At 39.9% G+C, this 23,226-nt stretch overlaps 3 protein-coding genes across 5 annotated transcripts; 1 reads left to right on the forward strand and 2 right to left on the reverse strand.

Annotated features, from left to right (window-relative positions):
• Positions 1-533: 533 nt before the first annotated feature.
• LOC128859208 (zinc finger protein 91-like) lies at positions 534-3,975 on the reverse strand. 3 transcript variants are annotated; one of them, XM_054096001.1, is made up of 4 exons: positions 3,902-3,975; positions 3,194-3,791; positions 2,024-3,133; positions 534-785 (listed from the first exon to the last, which is right to left on the reverse strand). In XM_054096001.1, the coding sequence occupies exons 2-3, from the start codon at positions 3,507-3,509 to the stop codon at positions 2,028-2,030; spliced, it is 1,422 nt and encodes a 473-aa protein (XP_053951976.1). In that variant the 5' UTR covers positions 3,510-3,791; positions 3,902-3,975; the 3' UTR covers positions 534-785; positions 2,024-2,027. The 3 variants fall into 3 exon arrangements, with proteins under 3 accessions (XP_053951976.1, XP_053951978.1, XP_053951975.1); XM_054096003.1 differs by lacking the exon at positions 534-785 and having other exon boundaries at positions 1,417-3,133; positions 3,209-3,791; XM_054096000.1 differs by lacking the exon at positions 534-785 and having other exon boundaries at positions 1,417-3,133.
• A 3,768-nt stretch (positions 3,976-7,743) lies between these two features.
• Positions 7,744-8,795, reverse strand: LOC128859209 (uncharacterized). Its single transcript, XM_054096004.1, has 3 exons — positions 8,537-8,795; positions 8,064-8,459; positions 7,744-7,988 (listed from the first exon to the last, which is right to left on the reverse strand). The coding sequence occupies exons 1-2, from the start codon at positions 8,695-8,697 to the stop codon at positions 8,105-8,107; spliced, it is 516 nt and encodes a 171-aa protein (XP_053951979.1). The 5' UTR covers positions 8,698-8,795; the 3' UTR covers positions 7,744-7,988; positions 8,064-8,104.
• Positions 8,796-9,984: 1,189 nt separating this feature from the next.
• LOC128859210 (protein suppressor of white apricot) lies at positions 9,985-21,712 on the forward strand. The gene is made up of 7 exons (XM_054096005.1): positions 9,985-10,460; positions 12,060-12,232; positions 13,304-13,503; positions 13,570-14,539; positions 14,603-15,043; positions 15,101-15,229; positions 20,233-21,712. Exons 1-7 carry the CDS (start codon positions 10,171-10,173, stop codon positions 21,366-21,368), a joined length of 3,339 nt encoding a protein of 1,112 aa, XP_053951980.1. The 5' UTR covers positions 9,985-10,170; the 3' UTR covers positions 21,369-21,712.
• The last annotated feature ends 1,514 nt before the right edge of the window (positions 21,713-23,226 follow it).

Below are 23,226 nucleotides of genomic sequence, written 5' to 3' on the forward strand. Positions count from 1 at the left end.
TTCAGAAGTTAAGAGACGATATGTTTTCCGGAGGGACTCCCAGAGTCTGGTTCATGGTTGGTGTAACACTCAGCCTTGCCTTTGGCTGTATTGGCATCATCTATCAGTGTTGGTACCGGAGAAGATCTTCCATCAAATTGCAAGAACTGGTAAAGGAGTTAAGTGTCACCGAGGACGGCAACAATCTTAAAGGGGGGCTAGTTAACAGCCAAATCATCGAACGTCCCTCGCAATGAATTCACCGAGCAACCTGCGCGCAAACAATGTCGCTGAACCCGACCACATATGCAACATAAACAAAATAATGTGAGTCGGAGCAACGGCCAGCCGTTTCCGTTGTGTCGCAAGCGTTGGAATTCTGATCGGAAATATGCTGAGTCGGTTTTACAGACCACAAACCCATGGCATGATCTTTATGTACTTATTATGTATTTAGGTTTAGATTCATATTTCCATTTATGTACTTAGCTTTAGTCTTTTATTCATTCCATTCTTATAATCAGTTTTGTCCAGACAATTGTTTAATAAAGAACGATTGACTTTACTCCGGCACGCCGCCGTTAATACTTGATGTATTGATTTACCCTGTTGAGCCACAAGGCCAATAGTCCAACAAAGGGGACGAAGTCAAGTCTCCCAACCTAAACATCCTAAAGCTAATTAGAATCAAGAAGTAGCTGAGACGTGTCAGCAACACACGCCGCTGGACCAAGGCATCATCACTGCTCCAGAGGGAAAGTGAACGACATATAATTTGTATATGATTATACTGAATATACCTCAATCTAAATTTTGTAAAAATAATAATAAAAATTTTAATTAGGCTATGATGATGTTCCATCGAACAAGTGGACCGAAAAAAAGAATAAAGTATATAGTATTGTAATATATATGCTATATATGAGTAGTTAACTTACTTGTTGGTAAAAATAAAAAATAGAGATTAAAAAAACTAGTGTTTCAATTTTCTTAAGAGTAAGAAGAACTTAAATGAACATATACCAATAATTTAATTCGACAGGATTTCCTTACAAAATCAATATATTCGTTCAGCTAAATCAAATGAATATCTGCATATGAAAAATCGTTCATATGGACGTGCAAAAGCAAACACGCATATACATAAATACATGCCTACAAACTTCCATAGACATACATACATATGAGGCTGCGAGCACTTGCGACAGAAAAAATATTTCGATTTGCTATTGCTGTCGAGAATTTAGAACACATATTTACATACATATATTGGTGCATACATATGTATGTACGGAGCCGCGGCCACTCGACTTGACAAAAATTCAAGATTTACCAAATACATATTGGCAAATAATTCAACGCGAAATATTCCAATATTGACTATTTTCGAATGGTCGAGAAAATTGGCATATGGGCGGCTCGTTTTATGAATGAAAGTACTTGCTCGTAGAAATATGAGCTCGAACTTATCAATGAATTTGTTTTTGTTGTGCTTTTTAATATTTGAAACTGTTCAGCGCCGTCGCGGGTAAATAATCATGGCCGCAACAGCTATGTACGCCTAGGAATGCATTTTGTTCTTGTAGTCGCTAGACTTAGAATTTTAGTTTTGGAAGCAGACACATGTAGAGGCATAAAGTAAGTATGTGCGGTTATATGTATATACGAATATTCATTGTTTTGCTTAGAATAGAAACATTTACGTACATATGTACATTGTCCCAACATATGTATTCATATATGCAAAATAGATACATATGCATATGTACGCGAATACCGTTTAGATGAGTTTTTTTGCATATGTTAGGAATATGTTTGCATACGTTTGTCTATTTGCTTTTGAATTTTTTATATGTAGATACATATGAGCTGTGTTTTGAGGCAGGCCAAGATTTTTTTCTGCCCACATGAATATGGATGGTAGATGTTGTATCTATTTAGTATATGAATGTTACATATACTTTGTAAAAAAAAAAATATAAATATACATAATAAATAATCTAGTTAAAGAACTAATTCTAATTAAGCTATTAAATAAAATTACACAATTATATCTCTTTCGCGTTGTTCCGACGTTGTTTTGCTACAGTATTAACACTCCCATCCGTATTTGTATGAAAGACCTTCAAATGCTTCAGCAAGATACGTTCCGAATAAAATTGTTCTGAACAAATGCGGCAAGTGTAGGCCCGATGAGGTGCATGACGTAATTGTTCAGCCCACAAAAGATGAAAATTCCTACATCCATCTAGTACCCGGTCACAAAGAACGCAGTATGGTTGTAGACGTCGTTTTTTGCAGGCCCTATTTGTACTAGAGGATGAACCAAAATTGGTTATTATCAATGCCATATACGGCGCCTTATAGAAGTCATGATTTTCATTTATATGTAAACGCCAGTCGTCCGGATTATCAAATTTAACACCACAAATCGGACAATTGAATTCAATGTGCTGCAAGAATTTCGCCCCTTTATCGCAGAATTTAGCATTCATGGCGAACTTAGCATTGTTTGGGCGCAAATTACCTGGCAATAATGCCTCTTCGTAAGTTTCTACATTTTTACAATGCAGCAACAGTAAATGCATCTTAATTTCGTTGCGGTAGTTGAAATGCAAATTACAGATTGCGCATCGGAAAGCTCTGCTACGTAGATGAGTTAAATAGTGCTTTCGCTGACACTGTTCCAAGTTGTCGCCAGCCAAAGTGGTAGCACATATTTCACAAGTTGTAATAAGGTGCGTTTTTTTCTCGATGGATTCGTCAATATCCACAGTTTTAAACTTAAGTTTGTCCTTGGCAAAGAGCGCATGTTTGTCGGTAACATGCTGCAGCCATGAATCGTGTTGTCGAAACGTTAACTGACATTCAGGACACATATAAAGCAGGAATTTTTCATAATCGATTCCCTCACTCAATGAAAACCGTTTAGGGCGTACAATTTTCCCATTAATTTTCGCCTTAAGCATATGTACTTCCATATGTCGTTTGATGTGACGAGCCATTTCCGGCCCTGAACACTCCAAATGATCGCATAAACTGCACTTATAATATGCATTGAAAGTCATATGAGAAAAGCAGTGGAGTAAAATTTTTCGATATTCAATATACTTGAACTCAGCTGAACACTTTTTGCATCGATACATTTTTTCATCTGAAAAATAAAATGTTTAAAAATTAAACACAAGAAAATTCAAAGTTATTTCAAATCTACCTTCATCTAATGTACCTGGCAACATTTTCAAATTGTTAAAAAAATGTACATTATCCAAGTGCTGCTGCCAAAGGGCAGGTGAATTAAATGTTTCACCGCAGCGCGGACATAAGAGGTGCATAAAGAACACGGGATTTACATTTTCAATTGCCTTCGCAATGGCGATTTCTAATATAGTCAAATCATCTTCCACGCCTTCTATTTCCTCCAAAGAATCCTCTTCATCCAGCCGATTGATATCTTCTATAGTCACTTCCATAGAATCTGTGGGCATTTGCGCAGCTGAAAATGGATCTTCATTCTCTATCGGATCCATTTTTATTTAAACGTAAATTTATTAATTGTATTTCCCGGCTTATTAACTTTATTATTTATGTGCTATACTACTATACAGTAGCATCCGCTCCCAAACATTTGGGTATTTATTCATGCTGTTATTCGCCTGTTTCCCATTTCAATTAGCAATTTCGTATTTGTTTATATCAAATGTCAAATAAAGAAAAATTAACCTCTTCTGTTTCCACTATGGCATTCACAATAAAGCCTTCAGCATCTTCACAGACCATGATTTCATTATAGTTTATTAGTTTAATTTTTACTAAAATTTAAAAGCTTTTTATAAAACATGTACGTATATTTGTAAAGAAGCAACATTTTTCAAGTAAGGAAGCCGGTTTGTCAAGAGGAAGCAAGAAAGCTGCTACTTACCTAACCTTCTACAATTGAATCATGTCATCACAGACAATATTTTATCCGCCATAATTTTTGTTTTTGTTTGGTTGCTGTTGAAAGTTGAAATAAAATTGTAAAAATCAACTAAGTGCTTTAAATTAATAAAATATGTGCGGCCCCTCTAAAAAATATCTTTCATGCACGATTTGTAGAATTGGAGTAATTTAAGTGCAAAGTTAACTCAAAACAAAAAAAATTTAGCTTCTGGAAGCAGCGTTTGCTAAATTGAATGCAAACGAAATACACGACGGTACTTCTATTACGAAAAAGCTATTTTTACGTTTGAAGAAAGATAGGCTCTTATTGAACCGGCGCAAATATATGATGAAAATTAGTTTTTTTTCACAAGTAAGCTACTTTCTGTTTTTAAATAGTCATTTAATTATAATAGTTTCAAACAAATACAACTTGTGTAAATTGAATTGATATATTATTGGTCATTGACTCCTATCGAGATATTTGCTGTAACATAACTCTCCAGATAATCCCGACTGCGCAACTTGCTATGATTTGGAATATCAAATGACGGAATACAGAGTTTCCACTATAACTAAGTCGTGTTATTTACCTCTTCGGTATAGGTTTGACTAAACAAATTTATTCGAATAAAATACAAACAAGATTTAAATTATTATACACAAGAAACAATATTAAATCGTATTTTATGTAAACTAAAAAAGGATTAAGAAACCGACTAGCTCCACTTTAGTATTGAGAGATCTTTCAGTTTTAGCACTGATAATAACCACTTTAGTTAAACACCTCATTCACGTAATATTTCTATTAGTTTCTACTATCATTTTCGCACAGGGCGATTATATTCTGCTCTTTCTTCCTACTTCCAAAATGCAACATAAGATTATGGGGCGTCACATTTTAGTTTTCACTGAATACAGAATCTATTACAGGTTTGCTCTTTAACTATGGTGAAAAAGAAAATTGTGAGGGGAACTTCAGCTGCAACGTCACAAGGGTAGTCTGCACAATCCTTTCACATGTATTCACACATTCGTCCAATCATTTGCATACGAGTGACATTGTGTTGATTTTTTTCGTATATCACCAACACAATCTCAGTTTTTTTGTAAACATATCCCAAGTGACTATAGCCCATCAGCTGTTTTTGTCAAATTCACTCAGCGCCAAATGACGGTCTGTTAAAGAGCACACCTCTAAATATATTTTCACCATGTGGCCAATGCTCTTGCCAAGGTAGCGGTTTGTTTACGGATACGGTGAATACAAATGTGCGAAAGTGCAATATTTCATTGTGCGTTATTTTAGTTGAGTTTTTGTTTAATTAAAATTAATATTTTTATTTAAATGAAGTGCGTGGTTCTAAATTGTGATAGCTGTAAAACCGCAAGCAACAAATCTTTAAGCTTTTTCGGTTTCCCATCGGACGCGGCTTTGTTGGAGAAATGGATTCAGTTCTGCCAGAGAGAAGATGGATTCAATCCGAAAACAGGCCGCATATGCATAAGGCATTTTTCAATTGAAGACATCGAAAATGAAATGGAATTTAATTTGGGTAACATTGGTTTATTAATGAATCCAGCATTTAATAACAACGTGTTACTGAAAATATCTTAGGCTTTTCGAATAAGCGATTTTTAAAGAGGGGTGCTGTACCAAAATATTATCCACCTGATCCTCAGGTACCTAAGAAATCTCTAGAGCATGTTAATGAAAGTCTGGGTGAAGAGTTACGTCATCAACCTCCATCAAAAGGTATTGAAAGTTATCCAAACTAAAAGAGTTTATTTTAATCATCCAGCTTTGAATGTAAATTACAGATGTGTCACTTGTGGAGGATTCTACCGAAAATATTGATGATTCGGAACCACCAAGCCCGGAGATTCTTCCTTCCGAGAGGATCTTACTAGAAGTTGAGTCAAAAATGTAAGCTCTTTCTATATTGCTACGTAAAGGTAATGGTTGTGTGATTTGAAAATACTTACAGAGAGGCTTTGGAGCTCGAAAATTGTATGCTTAAAAAAGAGAATAAAAAGCAAAGCAGCGACCTTGAGACATTACGACGAAAATACAACTTACGCCAGGAGAATCATGCTAGGGAGATAAAATCTCTCCAAAAGCGCATTTCTTTAATGGAGGCAGAAATTGGTAACATGGAGGGGAAATTGCGTTCTATTTTTACAAAAGGGCAAGTCATGAGTCTAAAAGTTGGTACAAAAGTGACGAACTGGTCTGAGATGGACATTGCTCAGTCAATTACTTTGTATGCTGCAAGTCCCAAGGCGTATAGATTGTTATATAAGAGGAAATTCCCTCTACCTGGGACTCGCACCCTTAATAGATGGGTGAACAAATTTGATGCTTCAAAAGGTTTTATCGAACCTGTTTTTACATTACTAGCAGCCTCCACGCAAATGGATCCAATTCAAAAACTGTGTGTTCTGAGCTTCGGCGAAATGAAAATAAGGCGGTCATACCGTTATGACATTTCGTCAGACTCACCAGTGGCATCTGAAAATCATGTCCAAGTGGTAATGCTCAGAGGTAAAAAGTTAACACTAATATTATATAAATTATTATTTTTACATACTTATGTATGTATATATTTTTTATTGTAATTTTTTCATTAGGTCTTATGTCTAGATGGAAGCAACCGGTATTTTATGATTTTGATTGTAAAATGAATAAAGAGCTACTTGAGAGTATTTTGAAAAGCTGCCATAATTGTGGCTATAATGTTGTTGCGGTTGTAAGCGACCTTGATGCCACCCATCTATTTAATGATCTAAATGTCAACGAAGAAAAACCATGGCATGTTTTGATTGTTAAATTGTCTTTAGTTAATCCTTATTAATACATTTCGTGTTTGCAGGTTTTTTTTCAATGGTCGAAATATTTTCGTTTTTGTAGATGTTCCCCGATTACTCAAATTATTAAGATACCATTTCCTAGATGAAGGGTTCTTAATCAATGGGAAACCTGTGCAAAAGGAAATAATATCAGAGTTGTTGTCATCTACATCTACGGACTTCACAATAGCGCACAAAATTTCTGCAAGCCACTTAAACGTTTCGGGACCCCTTCGCCAGAAGGTGAAAACAGCTGCCGAATTATTTTCCCATACGGTGGCGCAAGCTATAACAAGGGCTGCTAGTTTGGGACACCTACTGCAACATAACTGGAAGGAATGCTTTCAATTATTTAAAATAGTATACAACATTGACCTATACGAGTATTATTATAATATCTTACCTAAGTTCCAATCTTTTCAGACAAATGATTGGTTTGACGTTCTGAACGTCAGGGTACCACGTGCTGATGAAAGAAAAATATGTTACGCTTATGGGCTTGCCCTCGAGGAGCAGGATCAAATAATCAACCAGATGACGGCTATGATGAAACGCATTCGAGTGATTGGTAAACAGAATTTGCTACCGTTCCAAAAAGGTAATCCAAGTATTATATTTTAATATACTCGTATAAATGTCATATAGTAATGGCGGGATCCGAACGTTTACTTTCAGGAATAATACAGACAAATAACGCTTTGCAAATGTTGTTCGCCGATGTTAAAAACCGTTTCGATGTGAAATATCTGCTTACATATCGATTTAACAAAGATATACTTTATAACTTTTTTGGTGTCATCCGATCTAAAGATGGGTGGAACGACCACCCAGATCAGCAAGAATTTAAATACCGCCTAAAGATGTATTTACTTGGCCGCAATGACGGTGTATTATCTGACTCTGCAAATGTGGAAATGGATGATAAACCTGATTTGGAAATCTCACAACCGCCACTTACAGGTATTTTTTTTTTTGTATATAAGTAAGGAAGGATAAAAACTATAATATATGTATAATCTATGAATGTCAATATTTATAAAATGCATGTAAATATTTTCACAGGAATTATATTAAAAAGGTTTCAAGTTGCTTCAGAGCCCTTGCCGGTTGTAAAGGAAGAATTTTGCGATCTGGAACAAGATGGCTTGGAGAATTTAGCTGGTTTTATAAGCCACCAACTGCGAGATGACATTCCTAGCACATCTGTCAGAAGTGGGGAAGATCCGTCATCAACTCACCTATGACGTAGTAGTCTTAAGTTAGTTTTAGAATTTAACTTGGGTTAGCCAAATCTTGTATTTCATAATTCTTACTAAATATGTTATTTTACATTTTCCCACGTTCATTCGTTTACTTATTTGATATCGTGTTGTTTCTGCGTTGTGATACTTTGTTCTTCACCTATTGTTTGATTGATTTTGTTTGACATGATTTGTTCATCTTTAGTAGTTTCATTTCTTAGAGTAATGGATTCCACCACCGACTCCTCATTCTCCAGCCAAAACTTGAATTGCGGATTAAATAAATACTGGCGTTTAAAACTACACTGGCGACATGTCAATTGAAAACTTGTATTTTCGTCCATACTGTGGGTATTTTTGGAGCACTTTCGCCATTTCCGCCGTGCAGTTGCATTAAAATCAGCCGTAATGCCCGGCTGCATTGCGAGGGAGCAACGTTTGCATAGTTGTCGCTTAACGTCCGGATGACTATAGTATAAATGCAGATTTAAGATGTACATATATATTAAGATATTAGTTTAAGTTTTGTATTTATTTAACATTACATTCTAAGCACTGCCTTTTTGCCAATGTTCCGACACAGTTCGCCATAGTAAGAAGCCAAAGTGTTGTTGCTGCCAGCCATTAGCATGGATGCTTGATAGAGAAAATTCATACGACTGAAGCATTCTTTTCCTTGGAAGGCTTGTTGTGTTTTGCTCGTCATTATTATTTAACAATTTAGGAATTACACCGTATTTACAAACAAATATATGTAAAAAATAAAACTACTTCAAATCTGATTGAGTTTTCATTCATCTTAAATTAGCATTCAGATAATAGGGTGGGTTGGTGCGAGTTGCAATTACAATTGCTGTACTGTACGAATTTTTGAAAGTATCACTTGCGATTAAGGCGAATATATTACAGGTGGTGTTAGTAAATCAGCTGAGTTGTTTTTTTTTTCTTTCGCCGTGCCCACGTGTGTGTCAGCTCTGAATGAAACAAGACGAATTCATTATTTGTTGTCTATGCGTATTAAAGCTCTTAGCAAGATCTTTATAATATGGATTTTATTATTGTATGAAAAACAATCGTTAACGTAACCATGCATTACCATGAACAGTATGTAAAGAAATCTAGGGTTGCTCAAAGAAATGGTTGATGTCTCAAATTTGTCCATTAAATCCGATGAATGGCCGTTTACAGCAGACGATTATTGCCTTCAACTAAAAGTCTGATGTAAACACATAACGATTGGTTTATTCCCAGATGACCTGATCAAAACTGTTTCTATCTAATATTGTGAATCATGCAGAAGATGTTTATCTTTTCCAGAAGTACACTAGTTGAAAAAGACACTTGCTGACCACACACAGAGTACAATTCCCATTGATTTGTTGCAGTTGCAATGGCGAAGTGCGAGTACAAATTCCAGGTAATTGAAAATTTTCATTTACCTGGGACTTGTTGCTAGTTTGTGGCGCAGTTTGCGGATTTTTTCTTTTTTTTTTTACGAGCCATCGGCGAGATAGGAGTAAGCGGAAAAATTACAAGTGTTAATAAAAAGTGTTATGCTGAAGCACTCATTTCCATATTTCCTAACAACTTAATATAATTATTAATATAATCATTATAAGTGTATCATCGTATTTTGAGTTACAGAGCATACACGCACGAATAAAATGACGAAAAAAAAGATCCCGCAAACCAAAAACTTGGGCTCATTTAGATGATATTGTCGCCTTTGGCGTTTCAACAACAAGAAAATTGAACTACTGAACGGACCGAAAATACCTAACGAGATATTATGTTATCATTTTTTATTTTAGTATTATTGTGTTCATGACACAATATATTTTTTTGGAAATATTTTTTTTAAATATATTTACTAGTTATAAACTTTAGAATGTAGCGAAATGGGGTACATGTCATTTGTTTAGTGTGAATTTGATCGATGAAATGCAACCATTGTGAATTTGATTCCTCAAATGCAACCATTCTTCGAATGCAACATTGCGTCAGCTGAATTCTATGTACATAGTTCATGTATAGCTAACATACATTATTTCTGCTTCGGATTTAATATTTTTGTGAAAAATTGAGACTGAAGATTTTTAACAATCGAAATAGTGTTCTGCAGTGTAAATCGTTTGAAACCAATATTCGTCTAATAGAAATTAGTTTTCATGATAAAAATATGTCTTATTACAACATAACCCGTCCGCCCGTACGAGAGTACGCAGGCGGTAGCGTTGGTGGCATACTCCGTAAAGGTAGCAGCAGCACATCCTCGAACAATGGTGTGAACACCAATTACTCGTCCACATTTACCACAACAGGCCTGAATGCAGGTGAAACGCGTCAAGTAGATTTGCTTGTGTTTGGATACGCCTGTAAATTGTTTCGTGACGATGATAAGGCCCGAAATATCGATCATGGCAAGCATATGATACCATGGATGGGCGACCCTACGCTCAAGATCGACAGGTTAATAATTGTTGCTACCTACACAAAATTTTTTGTAACAATTTTGTATCTACCTTAATTTTTACGACTATAAACTGTTATATCTACGATTATAATTTTTCGTGCATTAGTGCAGTATGTAATAGTTTTATAACCTCCAAGAAGAACAACATATCAAAACAGTCACAACTACAAGAACAAGAAAAGCCACAGAAGGTCGCGCTGATTATAATAGAGTTTGAATGCAAACATTTCTTAATTTATCCTAAATTAAAGCATGTTTTGAGCGTTTTGTGTATAGATTTATAACAATTCGTACATTTTGTAAATTTGTGTGATTGTTGGTGCGCGAAACTCAGAAGTCGCCTTGGATATTTGAGAGTGGGTTCCGCTGATTATTTCGAAAAGGCTGGAAGGTTACTCTGGGCAAGGAGGCTGTATAATGTGATCACATGTTTATGTTCTGCGGCCTGCAAATTTTACGGGTATGGAGAAGGAATCGTCAAATAATCAGTAACAATATACACGCGTTATCAAATGAAAGAAAAAACGTTTATTTAAATATGTAGCTCCCACCCGTTATAAATACGTGGTGGTATCGAAGATTGTATGTCCATTCTTATTTTAAATTTATAGAGGGTTAAATTTGTACATCTATCTGTGCGGGGATGCTTTCTAGACTGTTTCGGGACAACTGTGCTTCTTTCAGAAAAGTTCTGAATTTTTTTAATATGAAATTTTAATTACAGTTCTAAAATTATTTGAAATTTTTATTGCAAACAATTTAAAAAACGTGTTTTTTTTAAGATCGAATATTTTCTTTAACACATGATTTTATGAATCGTGTATCTCCACCAGTGGGGTACTGCTATTCGCTGTAAGTTTCAGAGATTCATTATAAAAATGGACTCAATAGACGTGTGGCTAGATCGTTTGTTTGGCAGAACTTCAGATATTCAGACACTGTCGCAATCTTCGCTGATACAGGTGCGAATGCTCTAAGAAATATTGACATTGAATTGACCTTGAATTATATTGAATTTAAAGCAACATTGTCAAAGCTTTGCAAGTTAATTTATGATTATCATTAATCGTGCTACTGAGCTTGTTTTATACGAGTACCCGCTTGGAACACAATATCATAATTTTCCATCACGTAGATCTGTAAACGAATTTATTTTCTAATAATCACTTTATCGCAAATATCATTTTTTAGCCACAGGAACGGTATGTATACAACATTTGTACCAATTTGAATAACAATTTACATATACTAAAATGATCTTTTAAATATCGCCGAAAAATATTACACATGTTAAGCCCACGACAGGTAGTGAGCATATAAAGTGTGACTATTTTTTAAAGATATTTTTCTGGTCATTTCCCTAAATTTTTTACTTTAGTTTTCCACTTTTTAATCAACTTTTGTTTAAAAGCTTAGTTTTTTCTTTTGTTTTTAATTTACATTTATCTTTCTTTTTCATTCGCCGAACGCTCCTTCCTTACGCGCACAAAACATGCCACTGCACGCCACCAACCCACATATGTATGTATCGAACACGCCCAATTCGTAATAATCAATTATCGATTTGCATCCTCTTGGGGGGTTACGGCGCACAGATATGACGTACGTGGTGCTCTGTCCGATTTGGCGCCCTATGAACCCCCGCCGGGTGGCTACGGCAATCGCCTCGATTACCTGAGCGCCGAAGAGCAACGCGCCGAGCAATTGTGTGAGGAAGAGCGTTATTTGTATTTGTACAACAACGAAGAGGACCATATCCTGCGTCAAGGTAAGCAAAGGTGACTGTATTTGGCATGTCGAACATGCTAAAAGGCTCGCCAAGCTGTTAAACTATTATGAAACAGAAAGTTTACCACCTCCTATCGCTTTCTTTAATATACAAAAAATTATTGTAAATATGTGTAATGATTTGAGAACGGGCGAACCCTATAAAAACGAAAATTTACAAAACGAAAAAAAAAAAAAATGGTTTAGTGCAAAATAAAAGAAACACATTAGTTTTATAACGATATCCATATCTAATTAGATATTAGCCAATTAAACTTAAGAATCGTGTAAGAAAAGAAATGAATATCGAACTACAGGGCTCCAGACAAGTAAGTAGCTTTTAAAAACAAACCACGAAAAAATGTGATAAACGCCGATTGCTGACAGCGTAGGAGTCGCGTGCCACATAAGCTTCTGCGAAAACTTGCCATGTACGATTCGCATGTGCACAGGTAAATACGTGAATTTTATTATTCGAAACTAATGTTCCATTACAGATGTGAACGTGTTGTGCCGCCACAAAAACCATCACCAACAACAACAACAACAGTAGTAGTAGTAGCTGTACCCGTTTGCAGAAAATACTTAATTTTCCTAAATCGTTTGACAACTTCGTACAACTCACTCTAATGTCTCTAAATGTAAAGGCTGTTACAATTTCATTAAAATTGTTTTATTTTTTAATTTATGACAAAGCAAAGTACGCTAAACACTCTTGTGTAAGATGTTTTGTTTTATGTTGAGAATGCAATTGAAAATCTGCATATTCTTTTCTTCAAAAAATCAAAGAAAAACAAAAGCACGAAAAAAGAAAAGAAGAAAAAGTCGCATAAAATGAAGCAGCGCATAATTTAGTTCACTCTAATTCAACTGCATTTGCAAATCTGTGTAGGCGTAGCTGCCTTTCAGTCACTACCAATGAAAACTCATTTTGGTTTCTCTTTCTCTGCCATTTTGTTTTTATTTGGTTGAAACCTAAAACGCCGATGTTGATGGGTACAATCACCTCACACCAACACCGATGCTATCATCGAAATTATTGCTTGCGCCACCACAACCACAAACACATCAGAGGAGGATTTGAAACGCTTTAAACAGGATGTAGGAGGCGGCAATTATGCGCAAGTGGACTTTCAATATGGCAACGATGGTATGGGTGTTGTGCCACATGGACCCAATCGCGAAGAGCATAGCAATTCGCCGAGTGGGGAAGAGGCGGAGCAGGCATTTAGTCTACCCAAGGATTTTGAAGTGCCTGCCAGCATATTATTGGTGAGCTTGATTGTGTGACAAATCGCCACATGATTTGAATTAATAATTTGTTTTTTTGTTCCACAGCCCGAAACAATGAAGCAACACGCCATTATTGAGAAGACGGCACGTTTTATTGCCTCTCAAGGCATGCAAATGGAGATTCTGCTGAAAGCCAAACAATCGAATAATGTGCAGTTTGACTTCCTTGCCATAAATGGAGCGCTCAATCCATACTATAAACACGTATTGAATACTATAAAGAGTGGTAGTTATCCCACAGAGCGTGCGACACCACCTCTTTTCGATAAAACTGAACCGGCGGTAGAAAATAATTATGATGCACTATCGGGTGGCTCTGCCAATGTGCCTGTCAAACCGGTCATTACCGTTCCCACTATTAAGTACAAGCCGTCGGCTAATTGCGCCTATACGCAGCTGATAAGCAAGATTAAGGGCGTACCATTGCCCGCTGTCATCGATGGCGAATTGGCCAATATGCCCACATCAAATTCGCCCACACCCAGCACAGTAACTGGCGCTAATTTTACACCCGTACTGTTGCAATACACCGGCAGTACGTACGTTTCGGCTGAGGCGGAGGAGGGTACAACTTCGAATTCAAATTCGCAATCGAATGACAAAGTGAAAACGGAGGTGGAGTTATTGAAGAATTCCAGCGCTTTGGCGCTAGCGCAGAATTACGCCTCTGATACAGAGTCGGAGGTGGAAGAGGAGCTGCCGAAAACGCCACCTCCCCCGAAACTGGAATCAGTGCTGGACTTTCCCGTACCAACGGAGACGTTGAAGAATATCATTGACAAGACAGCAACCTATGTGATTAAAAACGGACGCCAGTTCGAGGAAACGCTACGTGCCAAAAGCGTCGATCGCTTTACGTTTTTGCTGTACGATAATGAATATTATCCATATTATTTGTATAAGGTTACCGGTGATCCGGATGCGGCATCGAAGGAGCAGAAGCAACGGAAAGCGGCTGCGGTGGCAGCGGCGTTGATGAGTAAGAAAGGACTGAAAACGGCCGAAAAAGCAATCTGTAAGCAGTTTTCAATTACTTCCCGAATATTTCATTAATATTTCAATATGTTTGCACTTTTAGCACCCGTTTGCTTCTCCATCAAACCGAAGGAAGAACCTGCAGCAGCCATTTTACAGCCTGCACTGCCACACGAGCCCAGCGACGATGATGAGGAGTGCGCAGCAAAGCCCGCCAGTTCAACGCAAGTGCGTTCGGTGCCAGAACACGTGCAGAAAGCCATACAATTAGTGGAAAGCCAACTGATGGCCAGAAACGCACAAATCGCGGCCACTGTGAGCAGTCGCAGCACGTCGAACGCTGCGATGACTGGACCTGCCCTGCTCGCCATGCGTGCGCCACCTAATCAGCACCAGTCCACTGGCAGTCGCTTTGATGTCGATTACAACACGAGTATTGCCAACAACTCAACCAAAACACAACTAAAGAGCTCCAAAGCTGAAATAGAGCGTAATGCTTTGTTCGAGCAACAGCAACAACATCGTCAAAAAGAGTTGAAAAAAGGTGAGCAAAATGTGTGTTTGATTTGCAATATTTAATTTATTGTTTCTCTTTGCACAGCTGAGGAGAAGGTTAAGGACAAATTGGCGAAAATAGCGCGCGAAAAATTAGGTGGCCCTATTTCGAAAGAGAAGCAGTTGCAGTTGGAGCGCAAACGCAAAGCGATGGCTTTTCTAAATCAAATTAAAGGTAATTTTTGCTAATTTCACTTGATAAGTTTGGTCAAAGCCCTTCTCCCTCTTATCTCTTCTTCTCTACCATTCCTGCCTCTTACATCTTATGCCTATCTCTCGCGCTTTCACTTCTTGCCCACCCTTGTCCTCACTCGCCACATGAAAGTCACTGTGTGAATTGCAGAATGAAGTCAAGTCTACGAATTGTGTGCCTTCACAAAAACGAAACGGAAAATTTAATTACTATAAATATATTTGGAAACGGATCCACCCCTCTTACCTACCTGTGGCACATTAAACTGTCCTGCCCACTGACTACGATGATAGTAATTCGACGTCAAAGCGATTGTTTATATGTGTTTTTAGAGCATCCCAGCGAGTAAAAATTATTAACTGTATGTTCTTATCAGGCCACATGGGTTCATTGCTGATTAGATGATTTGTTTATATTGGCAAATCGTGTTTTAATCGTAAATTTAATGACGCCTGGGGTAACAAAGTCAAAAGCAACAGATATGAAGGTTTTTAAAGAAATAAAATTGTCAATATATGTGGCTATACAAATATTTTATAAAATTCCGCATACTCATTGGATGGAATTTTTTGTGTTGATTCGGACCATCAATGAGGTCGTTAAACAAGAATGTTAGATCTTCTAGGGGGTAGCTCCGATCATAGATTAGATTAGATTTGTGGGGGTTGGACAAGTCCAAGCACTAAGTCAGTAGACCATTGTACAGATCATTGAGCATACATCATACCGATTATAGAAATTAATTTTGTGATAAGCAAGAATTCTAGGAGCTCCGGATGCTTGTGTGAAATGTGTCGACTAGTAATCCATAGCTCATAGAATCGATTTCTAATGCAGGACTAAAACATTAAAATGATAGAAAATTTTTTGTTTCACCATGAAAAAGCTGCTCACAAAAAACGCATTGCCTTTCGGCAGTCAACGCCAGCCATTTGTAAAAATATTAAGATTATACTATTTAGAACTTTTTTATCTGCTCAACTTCTTTCGTTTCAATATTTCAATTTTTTCAATTACCATTTATTAAATTAAGCTTTGGAAAGTATTAGAATTTAGGGAATTTAATATCAAAAAGTACCCACACACATAGACTAATGCCATTCCCGGTTCTACGTTACCGGAATGACCCGGGTTTTTCCCGACCAAGAGCTGCCGCCCCAGTATATTAGCCCTGTCTAGTGTACCATTTTTTACCCCCAATCTTACGTCACAGGAGCAACTCATCGCAGCCAGTTTGCTCCAAATACTTCTCTTCCGGGCTGGCGTCGAACCCAACCCCGGACCAGAGGTATTCTACTGGTGCATTTGCCACAAACGGCTCCACCCGAACTCCACCTCGGTTAGGTGTAACCACTGCAACGGGTGGTGCCATCTTAAGACCTGCTCAGGCCTTAAGACACACAGGGAGTGGTCCACAAGCGGCCCCTGCCTCTACGGCTAAACTGCCCTCAGTGCCGGCAAATCACACTGCCGCCACAAACAACACCTCAACGGTAAGGAGCCCCCACGAGCAACACAACTCCCTTTCAAACCCACAACCCTCCTGCTCCTACCCCAGTGCGGGGACAAACCAGCAGACCGTAGTTCCTCGGAACTTGACAACTGTCCAATGCAGTTCTTGCAGTGGCTGGTGCCATTTTCGGAGGTGCTCCGGCCTGCACACCACCCGTGAGTGGACACGCGACTACGTTGCCCCCTGCTGCAGAGCTCTGCACCCGCAACCGCCCCCAGTGGTGCGGCCACCAGCCAACATCAGGCCACACCCTTTGTTGCGGAACGCACATCAGGACCAACGCAGACAACATCACGCATCCCTCACCCCTCGAGTTACGACAACCCTCCCGCGAAGCTTCAAGCTTCTGCAACTAAACTGCAACGGACTTACGAGCAAGATTGACGAGATAGTCGACTTCATGAGCCGGTTCGGAATTAAGATAGCTGCGGTCCAGGAGACAAAACTGCACGCTAGCTCGCCCCTGATCACCAGGGACGGCTACAATGTGCACAGAAAGGGCCGCGAGCGAGATAACGGTGGTGGCCTAGCGTTCATAGTCCACCATTCAGTGCAGTATCGTCTTATCGATGAAGGCATCGACCGCAGGGACAGCACCTTAGAACGTCAAGGTATAGCTGTCCGGTCAGGCGTTGCCGAGCTCGAAATATATAATATTTACATACCCCCTGTCACCTGCTGCCCGGCAGGATATCTCCCTGATATTGATGCGCTCATCAGGGGAGAAAACCGATTGGTAGTAGGTGACTTTAACGCGCATCACGATCTTTGGCATTCAAGCCTGCCAAATGATCGTAGGGGACAGCTATTGGCAGAGCAGATAGACGACTCGACGTCCAGCACCGTAAACGACGACGCCCCTACCAAGGTAGTGGGCAATTGTAGCAGCTCGCCTGACATAACAATTACTAGCGCTGGTCTGATAAATAGCATAACCTGGCGACCTATGCTATCGCTTGCATCAGACCACTTGCCCATTATCATCTCGATCGAGAAACCTGCCGACTTTGTTTCCGCGGATCACCGGTGATACATCAACTTTAACAAAGCTGATTGGACCAGATTCGCGGAATTTACTGAGGACATCTTCGCAGCCCTACCCACTCCCACCGATGTGCGCGCAGGCGAATGCGCATTCCGCAAGGCGATCACAGCCGCCGCGGTTCGCTTCATACCCGCTGGACGGATCCGGGAATTACGTCCCAATTTCCCAGCTGAAGTAGCCGCTCTGGCGAACGAGCGTGACCGCCTACGCCAGGCCGACGCCGGGGACCCTCGTATAAAGGGCCTCAATTTGGAGATCCGGCAACTGGTCACCCAACACAAGCGGACCAAATTGGTAGAGCATCTGAAGTCCTGCAACTTCACTTCTGGTGTGAGCAAGCTCTGGTCCACCGTAAGGTTCCTGTCGAACCCGACGAAGCACAACGACAAGGTGGATATTACCTTCAACGGTCGTACTTCGTCGGATCCGAAGAGATGCGCGAGCTATTTTAGCCGGCAATTCATACTGCATCCTCCGGTCGACAGATCCAAACGTTGTGCCACCAGACGGTTGCACAAACTGCCAAACAACAGTGCGCCGCTTACTTTCACCAGCGACGAGGTTCAGGGGGCCATCAAACACATGAAACCATCTAAAGCCATTGGCCCTGACGGATTAAACATGCTGATGCTGAAGAAGCTGGGTCCTTTGGGAGTAGAATTCCTCACCAAGGTCTTCAACCTGTCCATGGCCACTCCCGTCATTCCTGATAAGTGGAAATTAGGGAGAGTGGTCCCACTACTGAAGCCTGGGAAACCCGCTAACCAAGGGGAGTCTTATCGTCCGATAACTCTCCTTTCCCCAGTAGTGAAGACGCTTGAAGCCCTTCTACTCCCAATCCTCACAGAACACCTGACTCCAGCCCCACACCAGCATGGCTTCTGAAGAGTGCACAGCACCACCACGGCACTCACCGTCATAAACACCCAGGTAAACCGTGGACTAAACCAAAACCGCCCCTGCGAGAGGACTGTCCTAGTAGCGTTGGACCTACAAAAGGCTTTCGATACAGTCAGCCATGCCACGCTACTAGATGATATTGTATTTTACAGTCGACACTCCCGCCAGGGCTGAAGAGGTGGACCGCGAACTACCTGAGTGGTCGTCACTCGTCGGTGATATTTCGAGACCAAACTTCAAAACAGAGAAAAATAAAGCAAGGAGTACCGCAGGGTGGTGTCCTTTCACCCTTGCTTTTTAATTTCTATATTTCGAAACTCCCCCAGTCACCAGAGGGAGTCTCACTGGTCTCATACACCGACGACTGCACGATAATGGCGTCGGGCAATGACATTGATGGCCTATGCGCCAAAGTAAACGACTACCTCGCCCGCCTTTCTCGCTTCTTCACTGCGAGAAACTTAAAACTTTCTCCCACTAAATCTACGGCGACCCTTTTTACCACCTGGACAAAGGAGGTCAAGCTGCAACTTCAGGTGCACGTCGATGATACCCCAATACCGACGGTAAATAACCCGAGAATATTGGGAGTCACCTTTGACAGCTTGCTCTGCTTCTCAGCGCACACAACCGCTATTGCAACAAGAGTACAGAATTGCAACAAGGTCCTCAAGTCGCTTGCCGGCAGCACTTGGGGCAAAGATAAAGAAATGTTGCTGTCGACTTTCAAAGCAATAGGTCGACCGGTTCTAAACTATGCTGCGCCTGTCTGGTCGCCTGGAACTAGCGATACGCAGTGGACGAAGCTCCAGACCTGTCAAAATACTGCTATTGGGACCGCGACAGGATGTCTTCTGGTGTCGCCAATCCAACACCTGCACGACGAGGCTCACATGCTCCCTGTAAAGGAGCACAACAAAATGCTCGGCAAGCAGTTTCTGCTAGGGTGTTACTGCAGGCTTCACCCATGCAGACACCTGCTTGTGCCTGAGCCACCTCCCAGGCACATCAGGAGACATCTCCTTAATTACGTGGACGAGATCCAGGAAAAAACTGACAGACCACTCCAGGATCAGACAGTGTACAGACAGGCCATAAACGACATTCATCGGGAGACCCTTACCACCTTCTTAAGCTCCCGACCCCCGAATGTCGTTATCGGAGTCCAACCACCACCTATCGCAGACGAAGAGCTCCAGCTTCCCCGAGAGTCCCGCGTAACTTTGGCACAATTACGTTGTGGATACTGTACCAGGTTAAACTCCTACCTATCCAGAATCGACCCCGACATACCAAACATATGTCCGGCATGTGAAGGCACTCTGCACGACACTAACCACCTTTTCACATGCCCTATAAAACCCACTCATCTAACACCACTCTCCCTCTGGACCCAACCCGTCGAAACAGCTAGTTTCCTGGGCCTACCGTTAGATGAGCTAGACGAAGACGACTGGTAACTGCACTACACTGACAGGGCGAAGATACTGCTACAACAACAACTAATGGCAATTTTTTACTTCTTAGGCGGCCCTTCTAGTGCCAACACTGCGGACCAGGCCAACACCAATGCCGAGGAAAATGTGTCAGATTCCGAAGAATCGGTACATTCCATACCCATAACTTCGTATGGTCCAGAGGATGATGGCAAATCTGACGAAGAGGAGAAGCTCCGCCAGATTGAGATTCCAACAACACATATCGCCGGCTCGACGCCTACACTTGGGACAAGCATTTCGAGCAGCGCAGCAAAAGAAGAACCAAAGCCAAAACCAGCTGCCACAGTGACTGTCTCTGACGATGATGACGTACAGCTAGTGGGTGAAATAAAGCCGATCTCACGCATGGCTCTTCCCAAACAGCGCATAGAGCGGAAACGTAACCTGCGCTTGCGCACGCGCGATAGCTCACCGGACACCACTCCCGGTTTGGCCAGCACAATGCATGTGCGCAAAAGTAAACATCGGCGGCGCAGTCGCTCGTATAGTCAATCGTCCGATAATGATAGCGCATCTTCCTCAGACTCGACATCATCTACAACGTCCGCGTCGTCATCAACCGCATCTGCCTCTGTGTCCACTTACTTAAGTGATGACAGTACGGTCACTGATGCTGCTGAGCGCTCATTTTCGCACCGCAAGCATAAATCCTCTAGCAGAAATGCTGAGAAGAAGTCCAAAACACTGAAATCTTCAAAAACGCGAAAGTCTGCGAGTCGGAGTGTAGTGCGAAAAAAGAAGTCGAAAAAACGTGCACACAGTCGTGAGGGTAGAAACATTGAGGAGTACAAGGACCATAAGGAGCGTGAACACAGACGAGAGCGAGCTCATAAGAAAAAGCGGGAACGTGAGCAGGAGGATGCATATGAGCGCGAATGTGAGAGGCGAATGCGCCACCACCAAAAGAAAAGTCAAAGCCATCAACGCAGTAACTCAGCCACTCCCACAGACGACGTACATCGGCGGCGAAGGCAACGTAGCGCTTCGGTTGAAGCTAGAAGAGAACGCGAACGGGCGCGAGACCGCGAGGAACATCGCTTGCGGCGCACACACCGCGATGGCAAGCAAAGTGAACGGGAACGCGAGCGTAAACGTGATTGTTCAAGTACACGCCATGGCGACACACCCGTACGCAAAGAGAAGAAGAAGAAGTACGAGCGTTAGCGCGCGCTGTCAATAGCAGCGCCGAAGCCGCATACATACATATGTAAGATTAGGCAACCTCATGCGGCGATAACTGCCGCAAGAGTGGGTTTGTCGGCCCGGCGAGCGATAAGGCAGCGCTTTAGTTTCGGGTGCGCTGCGTTGGCAAACGCGGTGACGCGGCCGATGAATGAACGCAGCGCATTGCTGGCGATACGCAAATGCATATTCATTTGTTTTTGCATTAGCTTTGTAAGCTGAATGTGTGGCACGTGTTGCATTTAGTTGTTTTTGTAATTGTTAATGCGGCAGTTTGTAATGTATTTAATATAGTGAATATAAAAATAAATAAATAAGAATCGTCACTCAAACTGGATTTTTTCTCAAGAACTTGTGAAGGCGAAGAGGAAGTAAAATTTTATCGGCGTTGCTCGCCGGGATTTTTTTTTAATAGTTATTCTTGTTAATAACGTGACTTGAATTCACGGTATTTATGTAATTTAAAGGAATTATTGTGAAATTAAAGAAGAAAATTATGTTAAAAAAATCTTTATAATTGCATATTAACCTAGAAACAAGAACTTCTATAGCGCACACATTTTTTATGCAATTTTCTGGGAAATTAGACAACAAAAAGAAAAAATTTGAGAAAATATTTTTTCCGTCAAATGTTTATTCGAATTTCAGGTCTAAACTCTTGCAACTTTGGACATGCATTTCATAACTTTTTTTCAAAAATTGAAAGAAATACGAGGATCGTTTGAAAAGTCCGTGTAAAGTCAGAGAGATGGCACTAGAACACACACTAAGTTTCAACCAGATGGGATTATTTCTTTGTGTTTGGTATTCGTTTGAAACGAGGAAATCGAGTGATTTTCAAAAAATGCACTGCCAGGCACCAGGGCTTACGTCTCAGCAGTTGTGGCAGCAAAATTAATGCAAATAGAGTTCCAACTCGTTTCACATCCTCTTTATTCGCCAGACTTGGCTCTTTCGGATCCCTCGGACTACTATTTGTACTCCAATTTGAAGAAATGGCTAACGGAAAAAAAATTTTATTCAAACGAGGACGTGATAGCCGAAGCAAATAGCCTTTTTTCAGGCTTGGACAAATCTTATTATTCGGAAGTGATCAGCGAGCTGCAAGAGCGTGGGACGAAGTGTATAAGCTAAAAAGGTAACTATGTCGAAAAATAAAAACATTTCACCCTAAATAATTAAGTAGTTTTTTTTGCACGGACTTTTCAGAAATTTTGTTTTACTGAAAATAGTCTCACCACTTCTCAGTCCATTTTTGTTTTAATTTATAAAAAAATTCTTTCGCAAAAAATTTGCCCTCGAAACCGATTCTTTCTCACTACTTCGAAGTCAATTTTTGTTTTAATTAAAAAAAAAATTCATTCGCAAAAATTTGCACTCGAAAAAAATTTTTCTCACCACTTCGAAGTAAATTTTTGTTTTAGTTAAAAAAAAAATCATTCAAAAAAAATATTTTCTCACCACTTCGTAGTCCATTTTTGTTTTAATTTACAAAAAAATTAATTTGAAAAAAATTGCACTCGAAAAAAATTTTTTTCACCACTTCGAAATCTATTTTTGTTTTAATTTACAAAAACATTCATTCGCAACAATTTTCACTCGAAAAATATTTTTTCTCCTATTTCGAAGTTCAGTTTTGTTTTAATTTACAAAAAATTCATTTGAAAAAATTTGCACTCGAAAACAAATTTTTCTCGTCACTTCGAGGTCCATTTTTGTTTTAATTTATACGAAAAAATCATTCGCAAAAATTTACAGTCGAAAACAAATTTTTCTCACCACCTCGAAATGCATCTTTGTTTTAATTCTGAAGTGAAGATTTAATTGAAAAACTCGAAAC

This window comes from Anastrepha ludens, chromosome 3 (genome assembly GCF_028408465.1).
Source record: "Anastrepha ludens isolate Willacy chromosome 3, idAnaLude1.1, whole genome shotgun sequence".
In the NCBI taxonomy this organism is placed as follows: Eukaryota; Metazoa; Arthropoda; class Insecta; order Diptera; family Tephritidae; genus Anastrepha; species Anastrepha ludens.

What these genes read in the sequence shown, in the direction of transcription:
- LOC128859209 (XM_054096004.1), bottom strand. Translation starts at nt 8,697, where the DNA reads ATGACGAGCAAAACACAACAAGCCTTCCAAGGAAAAGAATGCTTCAGT. An exon ending in AAAAAGGCAGTGCTTAGAAT is followed by an intron (nt 8,460 to 8,536) that starts GTAATGTTAAAT and finishes TTTATACTATAG; the next exon opens with TCATCCGGACGTTAAGCGAC.
- LOC128859210 (XM_054096005.1), top strand. Translation starts at nt 10,171, where the DNA reads ATGTCTTATTACAACATAACCCGTCCGCCCGTACGAGAGTACGCAGGC. An exon ending in GGACCATATCCTGCGTCAAG is followed by an intron (nt 12,233 to 13,303) that starts GTAAGCAAAGGT and finishes CAAACACATCAG; the next exon opens with AGGAGGATTTGAAACGCTTT. An exon ending in TTTTCTAAATCAAATTAAAG is followed by an intron (nt 15,230 to 20,232) that starts GTAATTTTTGCT and finishes TTTACTTCTTAG; the next exon opens with GCGGCCCTTCTAGTGCCAAC.
- LOC128859208 (XM_054096001.1), bottom strand. Translation starts at nt 3,509, where the DNA reads ATGGATCCGATAGAGAATGAAGATCCATTTTCAGCTGCGCAAATGCCC. An exon ending in GCCAGGTACATTAGATGAAG is followed by an intron (nt 3,134 to 3,193) that starts GTAGATTTGAAA and finishes TTTATTTTTCAG; the next exon opens with ATGAAAAAATGTATCGATGC.